Source organism: Psammomys obesus, unplaced genomic scaffold (genome assembly GCF_907164565.1).
Source record: "Psammomys obesus unplaced genomic scaffold, mPsaObe1.curated_primary_1811, whole genome shotgun sequence".
Lineage (NCBI taxonomy): Eukaryota > Metazoa > Chordata > Mammalia > Rodentia > Muridae > Psammomys > Psammomys obesus.
In genome coordinates, this window is record NW_026585895.1 from 21,607,793 (window position 1) to 21,621,444 (window position 13,652).

Genomic DNA, 13,652 nt, shown 5'->3' on the forward strand with positions numbered 1-13,652 from the left:
TGGCTCACAAGAGATATGGGTCTCAGTAACCTCATTGATGTTTGTTTTTTTTTTTTTTTTGTTTTTTTTTTTTCAGTTTTGACAAGTGTGTTGTCTGCCGTCCAGCAAACGGGCAGAAATCCTTTGTCCTATGTCACTGTCTCCGACAGATGCTAAGGGAAAGCAGTAGTTTTGGAAGGGTACCACTGCTATTCACACTGACTGTTCTAGAATTTCTCAAAGCCACTTCCTTTCTTTCAGAGTTTGTACTGCTGCGAAAATGAAAGACACCACAATATCACATCAATAGTGAACAAGAGTTCTAAGCATAGTGGCACATGTAGGAGCATCAATGGCTCAAGACAAACATGGGCTACATCGTGACACTTTATCTCAAACACACACACACACACACACACACACATACACATACACACACACATACACACAGAGAGAGAGAGAGAACGCTAGATTGAACTTTCATTCCATAATGGTTTGAAGTTAGGTCAGTGTAAATATATGTTAAAATAACAACAACAACAACAAAACACATGATTATGCCAGTTTTTGAATAATGGTCAACTTAGAACTAAACTTTTATAACAGGTTTTGCAGTAAAGGGCGCCATTTGAATTTAATACTTACTTTAAAGCGCACAGAAAGCATCACATAATAAAACCTTTACTCAACACAAAGTAAAAATAAAAGGAGTTTGGCTTATGGACCCACGTAATGCAGAATGAAAAATATCTGTACATTTGTCTCAAATTTCTCACTCAGCTCCCATGACTGGCATTTTATTTTGAGTCCATAAACGTAGATTTCTTATTTTAAAATAAATTGCAGAAATGCCAAATTTCACTACGGCAGAGTCACATGGGCTCAAGTTGCTCTCCTTGTTACTCTGATTCTTCTTTAGAAGTTCTGACAAAACACAAAATGACTGCAAGGATGACTCAAAGGGGCTATAACAAGGATTTTGAAGAAAGAAAGATAAATCGTGTTTTAGAAAGTGAACATTACTGGTGCTTAACCCGAGCAATGGAATACACGCTGGTTTTGAAGCCTGTTCAAAGACATCATACAGAAATCTTAGAAATAGTCTACTAAGCAGCTCATATGAGCCTCCTTTGGTCTAAGTTTTGGAGAGATTTAGAGAAGGCAAGCAGAGGAATGTAGACAAGCAGTAAAAGAGGAAAAGGAGGGAGAGAAGGAGGAAAGACCACCCCAGCTTCTGGGACGAAGATGGTCGCCGTCTTGTTTACTCTGCTTACTACAGAGATAACATTGAAGCAGCATGCCATTTTGGGGTGACAAAAACTAGCAGTAAGAGGTTTCCCCCCCCAAGACTACTTTGGTCTCTCTCTCTCTAGCTATGGCTTCACTTGTGTCTCATACAGCTTGCAAGTTTTGATGTGCCACAGCAACATGGATGGACGCTCCCAGACTTGCAATTCTCAAAATTAAAGGACAAATTTTCTTTTCCCAATCTAGACATTTGATGCCATTGCTTGCTAAATATGGTTCTACAAAATCTGTTGTTTTATATGTAATGCATTTGTATATGTTAAGGGAAAATATGTTTCCTCATCTTTCAGAGCCCCTTAAAGAACCAAGTGGATATAGAACACCATAAATATCAGGCTGGCATTGAATTGGAGTTCAAGACTCTCCAGGTCTTTTGCCTCCCCAAAACTCACACAGATGACACAGGCTGACCAGGTTTCCAGAAGACACCATTTAACATAAGGAAATGCAACCAGGGAATAGGTTTGAGGGAAAAGGTCTTACCTTTGGGGAATCAGCTTCTAGAGTGATTAGGAAGGGGAGCTTATGACAAAAGAATGTAATATAAAAATCAAGTAGAAAAAGTTAATGTAAGGTTATAAAAATAAATAAATCATTATCACACCATCCCCAAATATCAACTATTTTCTTATGAGAAGCAAAACTAGCATAACACAGGATTTCCTGCTTCTTCCGATCAGCATCTAGGGTGGCTGCATGGTATGGTCCAAACTCATTTATAAATCTTAGAAAATTCAGCTGAAATACCAGCATTCTGTTACTGTTTAAAGGCACATCCTTCCTGCCTTCAGCATGCAAAGCTGCAGGACTGCTCTCATGTCTACAGACAGATGCGAATGGATGGATGTTCAGGGTAAGGCTAGGAAAGTTTGCTGGGGACTTGAAAATAGGGAGCTAGAAATCAACTACATGTACAACGGCCATTACATGTGCCAAATGACTGTCGCAAAAGGAAATAGGGAGGAGGGAATGTGCTCCAGCACCCACTGTGGTTCTAGGGAATGTGTGATGAGGAAGTACATGAAACCACACAAAGAAAGAGTGGGCCAAAATAAATGTTCAAAATTGTCATGCACTGGGGTCATTAAGAGCTCCATTTCCCCCCCACTGTGGTAGTTTTGCAGTGAGCTTTAATTTGAAAGGAAGATGTTTGTAAAAATTATCATTCTTTCTTTAGAAACAATTTCTGAAATATTTTAAGTCTAAATTTGATTAAATTCAATAGTATCTTTTTCTAGAGAATTTATACCATAAAATCATTAGCATTAAGATAACCTTATTATTTCAAAATTCAAACCTTTTAGAAGGAAAGCGTGACTCCTTTTCTTTTGAGTTTTCTGCAGTAATCAGAAGATTCCCCCACATGGCAGTTTTCGACATTTCATCAGAAATATTGATCACAGATGGGTCATCTCTAGATACAATTTATCCAAAATGAAATAATATACAATAAGCAAATATTGAGGCATTCAGGTAGAGAAGATGAACATAAGACAATTTTATAACTATGGAAACATTTTATCTAAAAATTTAATAGTAAGGCACATACAACATAAAGTTTTCATCCCAGACATTTTAAAATGCACAATTAAAAGTTATTAAAAGCATTCACAATTTATATCTCACTATACCATCTGTCTCCAGAATCCTTTCACTTTAGGTTCGTGGACAACATTTTCTATTGTCTCCTGTTTAAAAAGTGAACAGTATCTAGTGAACTTAGGTGATTTTACACCTTTTATGATGACTTCTGTTGGTAGAAGTGAAATTTCATACCCATTAAACAACAGCTCTCTACTTCCTCCATCCCAGCCCCTGGAACCACTACTGCGTGTTCTGTCTCTATTGTTTCGACTATTTTAAGGGCCTCATGGAAAATGGAGCACACAGTGTTTGGTGTGCTTTGTGTCACTGGCTTATTCCATTTGAAAAATGTTCTTATGGTTCAAGATGTTTTAACATAAGCTGAAATCTCTCTCCCTTTGAGGCTGAATAGTATTTCATTTTGTTTATTATAACAGCACATTTTTAATAATAAAAAATGGAGAAACACATCAAAGTCTCTAATATTAAAAAGGATCTGAAAATCTAAAGAGAGGATTCTAGTTGTGCAGATACAGATTTGGGCTACAGTTCTCTGAATTCATCGCAGATCACGCAGACTAAGCAAAACTTCTCTACTTCCTCCATCCCAGCCCCTGGAACCACTACTGCATGTTCTGTCTCTATTGTTTGCTTAGTCTCTTGCCTCTGTCATAGACAACATGGCGGATTCCTTGCCTCATCTCCTTCATCCTTGCTGCCACTGGCTCAGATGCCCTAAATTCTCTGTGCCTTCCTCTCCTTCTGACCTCATCCCCTGGTACCTTACGTCTGCTCACCATTCTGCAGCTACATTCCAATAGCTTCCAGACTGTTCTTGGACAACCGAGAAAAGCTCAAGCTTCCTAACGCTGAGACCCATTAAGACACTTCCTCAGGTTGTGGTGAGTCACAACCATTGAATTATTTCATTGCTACTTTATGTAATTTGCTATTGCTATGAATCAGGAATGTAAATATCTGATCTATAGGATGCCTGATATTCAGTCTCTAAAAAAGAGTCACAACCCACAGGTTGAGTACCTCTGGTCTAGATCTTCCCACTGCCTATAAAGTTTCTCCATATGTCTAAATTTCTCTGCTTTTAAGGTTGAACAGTATTTTATTTTGTTTATATATAACAAGTATTATATATAATATCTATTTGAGAAGCATAAAGCAACTCCCTTAATTTTTAAAAAGTATCTGAAAAATCTAAGAAAATATCCTACTTTTATAGATACAGATTTGGGCTACAGTTTTCTTAATTTATCCTAGATCTCAGAGTTTTGCATCCAATTCTGTTCTGATTTCACCCGCTCATGCAGGCCAATGCCGCCACTATTTTAAATTGCTGTTCTGTACCCTTAAATCTCCCAAATTGTTTACTTTGTTTTTCTTTTTTGCCATCTCTAACCCTCTATTAGCTGTTAATATTCTTATGCTCTGTCCTTATCCTCTATTCCACTTGAATACAATGCATGTAACAGCAGGATTCTAGGTTACTGGTTAATAGCTGCTTCTTTCAAAAGTCAGCCAAAGCTGGACACATGGCATTTACTCAGTGATTATTTGTTTGAAAATGAGTGCAGCCTACTTACTTAGTAATTATTTGTTTGAAAGTGAATGCAGCCTGTGCCTTTGGCAGAACATTTCCCATATAGCTGGGGAACCTACAGTATTAGGTTCCATGCTTGTGGTTGGCTGCTTTGTTTACTTTTGTTCTGTTTATATATTTTAATTTCACAACAATTATAGAAAACATGCATGATGTTTCAAAACCTCCCAAGAGTTACAAACATAATCAAATGGTGGTGTAAACTAATCACAGACCAAGTGAAAACTTTCATAACTAAGAAAATAGCACTCATTTTTTTTTTTAGTACATATAGGTAGCACACTTTACTGTGAAAAAAAAATCACATTAACAAAATCCATAGCTGGTCTCATATCAACTATATTGGTAGCTGTTTAAAAGAGGAGAACAAATCCAGCATTTAGGGTGAACAAAGCACCAGGACTCAGCCCTGCTCAGTTTGAAGGTGTGTCCTTAATTCCTCTAGCCTTCTTGAAAATGGAACTTCCTAGAAACTCAGAACAGAAGATCAACTAATTTCCAAGAATGCATCAAATGAATAACTAGTATATCATGATATTATAAGACAGTCTTATAAACAAAAAGATTTAGAAATTTCTGCATAAAGCAAAATTAAGATTAAAAGGGGCAGGACTATTTTTATTATTTCATAAGCAAATAATATGAATTATGAATTTACAAACTAGCATGCAGTTTGGATGATTTCTAAACTTCTTTAACTACGAAGTCCTTTGGGAATGGCATGTGATAAAACTAGTTCTCATAGAATTTGCTTGATAATATTCAGATTCACCTCAATCAAGACTATTTTAAATGATAAAGGGAAAAGAAGAGCTAAAGTACGTTCACAAGTTGTTTCTACTTTTAAGTTACAGGTGATTCCATCTAACCTTTTGGGGGAGAATTTGGTGTTAGAGTAAGACTCTGATATCCAATAGATTCTTTACCACTTTGTCTTTTAAATATCATGGCACATCTCTCCCTCTAATAGATTTCATCTTTATTTACTTACTGGAATACCCTAAGAACTTTAAGACAATACTCTTGAGTACCAAATAGTACTTAAAACAGACTTTAGGAGAAAATTATTCAAACTAAACTTTTTGAAAGATGGAAGGAGATAGAGTGGAGAAGAGAGAGGAAAGGAACAGAAAAGAAAGGGAAGAAATTTAGAATAGTGAGAGAGAAAGAGGGAAAATTGTTTATAAAATTTTCATTGTAGCTAATGAAACTTTGTTTTTGGTGTCTTTGTGGGCGAAAAGATTGGTGTATGTTTTCAGAACTACATAATTATTTTCTTAAATGACAGATATGACTGATTTCTTTAACTCAAAAATTGAGTAATCATTTTGGGGGTGACTTTTGTTAGGCGCGAATCCTCCTAATTTTCCCCACGATCACTTTACAGGTATTGACCTCTTTTATGCTAAAAGTGGATGGTGACTTGTCTTCTGGTGGTAACTTCTGAGAACATGAAACTGATTTTTCATATAAATTTGAAAAAATACATGCCACACCCCATTCTAAGTATTTTGCTATACAATGAGTGCTGGCGGAACCTATCATTCATTTCTCGATCTAGGATTATTTACTTTTGTTTTGTTTTAACACAACTTCAATAACTTCCACATGGTATGAAATTCATAAACTGAGTATAACCAGCACATTCTGTAACTCTCACTGATGTGTTTTGAACATATATTTGAACATATATTTACCTGTAGTGTCCCTCTAGTGGGAGTTGTACTGTGCCCTCATCTTCCATGGCTAGCATACTTTGTTCTTCCTGGAATGACAAATGTAACATATATAAAGTGAACCTGATGGGTCTCCATTTTACATTAAAGAAGAAACACAGATTAATGTTTTATTATCTCATTAACCCCAGGACCTTCCACTTTGTTTGTACTTATTAATGCTAGCACAGGTCCTTTCAATAAAGCCTCAACTACTAAGAAGAGAAGTAATTAATGAAAAATCTCATAACACGAAGTAATTTAAATGCTAACAACAATCTCCTTCATGTCATCCAATTCAAAACATAGTTAATTTTCAAGATATTAAAAATAGCCTAAATTTCACAAGAATATGGGTAATGCAATGAGAGTCTGGTTTTTATAAGCTGAATTTATATTCTCCAAATGGTCTACTAGGAGGAGGTGAGGGTTACACATTCAGAGCACAGATTCTCAAACTCTACTTTAGAGTCACCTGCAGGTTGTGCTAAAAAATATCATTGGTCCTAGAGGTTCTTATTCTGTAGGTCTGAACTAGAGGGGGGACACAAAGTTACATTTCTAACAAATTCTGGGTGATATTGATTATACTGGCCAGGGACTGCATTTTGAGAATTGCTCTAGCAACTTGGAAAAGACAGAAGGTCCCTTTTTTATATGCATCAAAACACAAATTTAGGGCTGGAGGATAGGGTTCAGTTGGCAGAGTACCTGTTAAACTTGCAGACCTGAGTTCAGATCCCCAGAAATTATCAACAAGCGAAGATGCACCAAAAGTCTGGAACCCAGTGCTGAGTGGTGGAGAAAAGCCACTCCCTGGGGCTCTTTTTCCAGCTAGCCTACGCAACAGGTGAGTGCCAGGATCCAAGATACACACCACTCTCAAAGATTAAGATAGAAAGGGATGGAGGACTCCTGATATTGACCATGCATCTGCAAATATATATATATGACCTTCCACAGAGAGAGAGATTTGTGACTTGCCGTGATGAAGTAATAAACAAAACACCCTTCAGTTAGATATATATGAAGTTTTTGTTTCATGCTGCAGATTTCTTCTTACAAGAGCAATAATATTCCATCCTTCTCTAAAAGATGAAAACAATATATTCATGTATATAGTTCCCTCATTTATAAGATTATTTTAGTCTATAAACTTTTGAAATGTAGATAAGCTTATGGCTCTTATATAGAAATGTCCTATTTATTTTTCAATGTACCATTAAATTTTTTCATGCAGTATATATGTTTAGATATGTTATATGTAGATTGTATGTGTGTGTACACACACACACTTATTTAAGGCATTCATTTTCAAATGGGTCAGCAGGCCTTAGCCCAGTTCAATTAATTATTTAGGACCATTTAAAAATGTTAGAGTTATTGGCTCAGACTCCAGGAATAGAGTTCTGTTCCTTCGAATAGATAATATAATAGATAACGCAATAGATGTGCAGACCCACATTTTGAGAATTGCTTTAGCAACTTGGAAAAAGACAGAAGATTCCTTTTTATATGCATCAAAACACAAATTTAGATCTTGGAGTACAGGTGATCCTGCCCAACTGATGGGGACTGAAGGTCATCCTTTATCCCTTTCCTTAGCTTAGCGTAAGTAATGTGGCCAAACTAAGTTTAACCAGATTAACTTAAACCAGCTGCCTAAACTCAGTGTAGTTCAATTGACCTAGTTGAATTAGTTTAGTAGTTGCTAAAGAGACGTTTTTGGCTACTGCCATTATTCCCGCTGGCAAAATGTTGACTGCCGTACTTATTATGATTTTAGTTGACAAAGTGTTCTCGCACACGTCTTCAGTTGGTTAACTGAAGGCATGAAGGCAGGCCTCAGCACACACCTGCAGCACTCTCCCACCCTGCTGATGAAGGCAGGCCCCCATCCCACAGCACTGATGCTGTGTGCATGTGGAATAACGTGAGGGAGACTACGTGAGTTCTGCTGTTAACTTTACTGATATGTTCCCCTCAGACACATCATTGCATATTACACTCTGTGGGACAGATTATATATCTTCTTGTGTCCAAGAAAACGGTTCTATTCACTCACTGTGCTGTTTTATAAAGAAGAATTTCTTTCTTTCTTAAAGATTTATTTCTTTTATATATATGAGTGCTCTATTTTCATGCACACCAAAAGTGTGGCAGCAGATTCCATTACAGATGGTTGTGAGCCACCATGTGGGTGCTGGGAATTGAACTCAAGACCTCTGGAAGACCAGCCAGTGCTCTTAACAGCTGAGCCATCTCACCAGCCTGGAATTTGATTCTTTCAAAGCCCATTTATGACCTTGTCCTTGGCGGTGTTATTAGAACTGAATGAAGAGTAGTGCATGAGTTACTTTCTTACTTCTGTGACCAAGTATTGACAAGAGTCAGTTTAAGAGGGGTGATTGAGGCTGGCAGTTTAACAGTAGGGAAGGCACGGTGGCAGGAATGTGAGGCACCTGGATGGCTTCAGGAAGCAGAGGGCAAACCAAAGTGAGAACCAGCTATGACATAAAACCTGAAGGTCTCCCAGTGACAGTTTCCTCTAGTGAGTGTCGACTGCACTCAGGTTCCACAGCGTCCTAAAACGTGTCACTGTCTGGGAAATAAGTGTTCAAACACACAAGTCTATAGAAGACATTTCACAACTGGAGTAGACCATTCTGCTCTAATCTCCCATGGGGTCAAGGTCATCTTTAGACTTAAGGAAATATCTTAACCGTGAACCCCTGTACAACCAAAAAAAGACGAAATACTTTCAGTTTACAAAGGTACAGAGTAACCATCCCCATTTCTAAATGGAAGAGTTGGGACACAGAAAGGAAAGGTCATACGAAAGCAAAACTAAAACTCAGGAGGACAAACACCAAATCCTATAGCTTCATGTCCAGCATCAGAAGCTCATGATGGAATCACCTGTGGTCCAAAGGGCTTGGGTTGGCCCATCTCTCCTGTTTTACCAGCTGTGCCACACATGGCCTCTCTCTTTCCCAGCTTTACTCCATGCAGCAGGTTTTCCTTTGTAATAACCCTGCAGTTCTGGCATTGCCCACAAGATGTTTTCTTTGTAACCCAATCTTCAACTTCCCAGCCTCATACATTTCCTTTTCAGGGCCTCCTTTCAGGAGTTCCAGACCTAGGATACATTTCCTGGCCCCGGTGGCCTTCAGAAACATTGGCAAAAGCTTCATTTACTCTAAAGGAATTTAAATTCAGAACATGGCTGTTCTGGTAAGAGATCACATCCAAAGGCCTTCTAGGTCTGTGTGATCTGGCTGTCAAGAGATCACATTCAAAGATCTTTTAGGTTTGTGCAATCCGGCTAGAATACAAACATGCCTTTAATTCAGAAGACAGGGGCAAGCAGATCTGAGTTCAAGGCCAGCCTGGTATAGAGGTTTCAAATAAAGAAAAGTCTTGGTCCAGGAATGGTGGTACACGCCTTTAAACCCAAACAATGAGGATAAGGATAGTTTTTAGAAGGAAACACCCATGTTTGAAAGTGATGTTTAATTGAGTGGCAGAAAAACTGATTAATCAGAGAGAGATTTGACAGAATAGGATACTCACAGTTACTGATTAATCAGAGAGAGATTTGACAGAATAGGATACTTCCAGTTCTCAGGAAAAGACAGAGGAAACGGAAACTACTTAATGGGTAATGCAGAGAGCAAAAGGCAGGTTTTACAAGGACAGTGACAGAGATAGACTGCAGAGAGACAACTCAGGTGAAGACAAAGAGAGCCAGAGAAAAAGAAAGAGCCAGAAGATTAGAAAGGATTGCTGGAGTTAATTTGAGGGCAAGCAGAGCAATTCAGGGGCCAAGAGTGAAGCCAGATTAAATAAATCAGCTGGGAAAGGAGTTTGAGCCAGAACAGCTGAGTTGAACCAGCCAGTCCAGAGCTCAGTAAGCACAAAGAAGGGTGAGCTTATTTAGCATCATGTCTCAGAGGCTGAAAACATTCTAGGCCTAAATTAGATTGTATGGAAGCTAGAAGCTTCCAGGACGGGGCCTAGGTTAACAGACAGAGGCAGTAGGCCTCCGAGACAATTGAAGCAGTCGAATAAAAGTTCACTTTACAATTGATTTTCTTTTCCTGCATCTCCCATGCCTATACAACTACTAAAACATAGTGCTGCAAGTCTCAGCCAGCTCAGGATGAAGCCTTGCTCTCTGAAGACAGCTGTACCAGCTTTTGTATTCTGACCCCAGGGAAACACACCGACAGCTGTTTCTGAGAAGGCTTTAGCAGCATTCTATGGTCTTAGAAGTGAATTTCCTTTTTCACAAGATGGATCCTACTGTGAGTAGAGTCTCACCTTCAGGTCACCTTTTCTCTTGTCAGTGTACAGAGCGCAAGATTTATCTTTAATGGTGCCAGTATTGAATGATTATACTTGCCCTATCAGCAAAAGCCTTGCATATAACTGAAAGCTCACACTTCCCCACAAACTGGACATTTTTCATACCTTTCTGTTCCACTTGTTCTATGACTGTAGATCTGGATAATAACAATACGTAATAACTATAACACAGTATGAATACCTACACAATTTTGACATTTCCCCCAAATAATTCAGTATATTACTTTCAAAGTCAGCTGTTCTGAAGTTCTCAGGACATAGGCAGCCTGAATTCAGTTAACTTCCTTGCCAGAATATGGCATACATTATCTCTAGCCCAACTTCCAATAGAATCCGTGTTTCCCTCTAAAACCTCAGGAGTAGGTCCTCCACTGCAGACATTTCTTTCAGCATTCTGGTTTTCTGAGCTCCCACCAGGACAGCCAGTAAAGGTCTGTTTACAGTATTAGCACCTTTTTCAAGTTCCATTCCAAACCCTTCCACATTCCTCCCACAGACCTGTTCCGAAGGCCAACAGCCATATGGTCAGGCCTTATTTCTCCACAATAAATCTCTGTATCAGGTACTTTTCTCACTATCGCGAACAAATACCTGAGAAGAGCCAGCTAGGGGAGAAGGGTTGCTTTCGTTTTTAGCAGTGAGTACAGTCCACTACAGAAGGGAAAGTGTGGTGGCAGGCCCGTGAGGGAGTCGGCAACACCGCGTCAGTATTAATGAAGCAGAGAGCAACAAGAAGTGGGCCTTGACTCTAAAACCTCAAGGTCCATCACCAATAACCAGTTTTCTGTAGAGGCTTCACTTCCTCAAAGTTCCATAAGCTTCTAAAAAAGTGTCATCCTCTGAGGACCAAGCATTCAAATACATGAGCTTAGAGGAAACAATTTATACTCAATTCACAACAAGAAGATCATTAGCTAAAATGACTCGTTTAAGTATTCAGAGAGCTAGTCTGCAGCCTAGAATGAGCTGTTCCTTGCAACTTATTACATCAAGGCTTATGGATATAACATATATATTAACATATGTACACCATGGAGTCAGATTCAGAACATAACTATACATTTAGGTAGAAAATGTTACCGTTCATACTTTTTATATTGCTGTACATAGAGGGACAAAAAGAGACCTTCAGCAATCCCAAAGGTTATATAAGACAAACCAAGATGTAAACAAAGTATATTTCTGTCCTTAGTTGTTCACTAGAAGATGATGCATAGCATCTCTTCTGGCCAAACCAGAATGATTTAATAAAGACTAAAATGCAAAACAAGCTGAAGAATATGATCAGTGCCTGTGTCACTTTGCAGCTAAAAGGCAGACCCAATAGCAACAAAGACTGGGGCTAAAGCTTTGTGAACAATTTTTTTTCCTGAATATTTTCCACTTTTCTCTCAAATTACTTTCAATAATTATGTTGCACTCTGAGGCTCGTTAGTATGTGTGGGCTTTATACCAGTCATCACTCCATCCAAACAAAAACTCATCACCTCTAAAGATAGCATTTCCAAGCCATGCTTATCTGAAGTGAAGGGTGGCAGAGCAGCCGCTGTGGCTGTCTTCAGCGCCGGAAGGGAGATGGGTGGGCCTGGGTGTGGTAACGGAGGGAGAGCTTCATCCTGAGCAGCACCGCTGGGGGGGGGGGGAAAATGGAGACTAACCATAAAGGAGCCATCGAATCAGGAAGTTCCCACCATCTCCACAGCCCAAGTTATCTCACCATGCAAGAAGACAGACAGTTGAATAAAACAACCACTAACTGCTGCGGAAGTGCTTAACACAGTTTCCACCGGCACTTCATTTACACAGGATCCATCAAGGATATGCAAGTTACATAGTGGAACCCAACCGTAACATGTGAAAGGAACACCCGAAGGAAGGGTTTGCCAGCAAGACTATAGAAATGTTTTATGCTCTGGTTTAAAGATTATCTTTTAGTTACAATTGTTAGCAAAGCAGTGCTTAGATGCAAAAATAAGGGAAAAATAAGTAATTTCACATCCAATATCTTTATTGGAAAATCGATGCATAAAAAAGGAATCTTAATAGCATGCATTGATTGAGTTGCATTATGTTCTAGGTACATATCAAATAAGATTAAGCGACACTACTAATCAGCTCACTTAATGAATGTATATTTACATGACAGGTAGCTGTAAGGTACTGAGATACAAAAATAAAAAGGAGAGAGAGAGAGAGAGCCAAACCCTGCTACTATTACTGATACTCTGCTATGCTTGTGGACATGAGTCAAGCTAACTGTCCTCTGAGAGGCTCCACCCAGCAGCCAGATGCTGAGACTCACAGACAAACATTAGACAGAGATCTGGGAATCTTGTAGAAGGGTTGGGGGCATAATAGCAGGGCCCAAAGGAGACAAGAACTCCATAAGACCAACAGAGTCAACTAACCGAGGCCCATGGAGGCTCATAGAGACTGAACCACCAACCTAAGTGCATGCATGGACTGGACCTAGGTCCCTTACATTTATGGAGTTGATGGACAACTTGGTGTTTATGTTGGTCCCTTAGTAATGAGAGCAGAGGCTGTCACTGACTTAGACGATGCAGTTGCCAGCGACTGGATCACTTCTCCTTGTCTGTCAGCCTTGTCTGGCCTCAGTGGAAGAGGACACACTTAGTTCTGATGCAACATGAAGTGGCAGAGTGGGATGACATGTGGCTGGGGTGGGGGGAGCTCCCTTCTCTGAGAAGAAGGGAAGGGTAATGGGTGAATGGAGGAAGAGAGTGGGAGGGTGGGACTGGGAGGAGAAGAGGGAGGGGGCTGTAATCATTGATAAATTAAAGAGAAAAAAAGAACAACATAAACTTTATTCTCAAAGGAAATAAAGGATTAGCACGAAGAGTACAGGAATAGAGGTGAAGAGAAGAACCTTAAAGTAGGAATAATGTGAGACAAATATAAAAGAGAACTAAGTAAAGTGTGTTTCATGACAGTGAGCAACTACCTTCTTTAAACCCAAAGGCTCATTGCTAAGTTGAAATGGAAAATATAACCCATCACATTCTAGCATTTTTTGATAAACTAAATGATATTACATCCTTAGTCTGAACTTTATTTTGGAA

General features: G+C 38.9%; 1 protein-coding gene across 5 annotated transcripts in view; it reads right to left on the reverse strand.

Moving 5' to 3' along the window:
• Nucleotides 1–13,652, reverse strand: part of Slc4a10 (solute carrier family 4 member 10) — a 295,608-nt gene that overhangs the window by 7,474 nt on the left and 274,482 nt on the right. For 4 of the 5 annotated variants that reach the window (XM_055599957.1, XM_055599954.1, XM_055599956.1 and 1 more), the window contains 2 exons: nucleotides 6,184–6,251; nucleotides 2,585–2,701 (listed from right to left, as the gene is read on the reverse strand). In XM_055599957.1, coding sequence (XP_055455932.1) covers nucleotides 2,585–2,701; nucleotides 6,184–6,251 — 185 coding nt within the window. Of the gene's footprint in view, nucleotides 1–1,770; nucleotides 1,810–2,584; nucleotides 2,702–6,183; nucleotides 6,252–13,652 lie in introns of all 5 variants that reach the window. The other variant, XM_055599955.1, reaches the window with a different exon arrangement.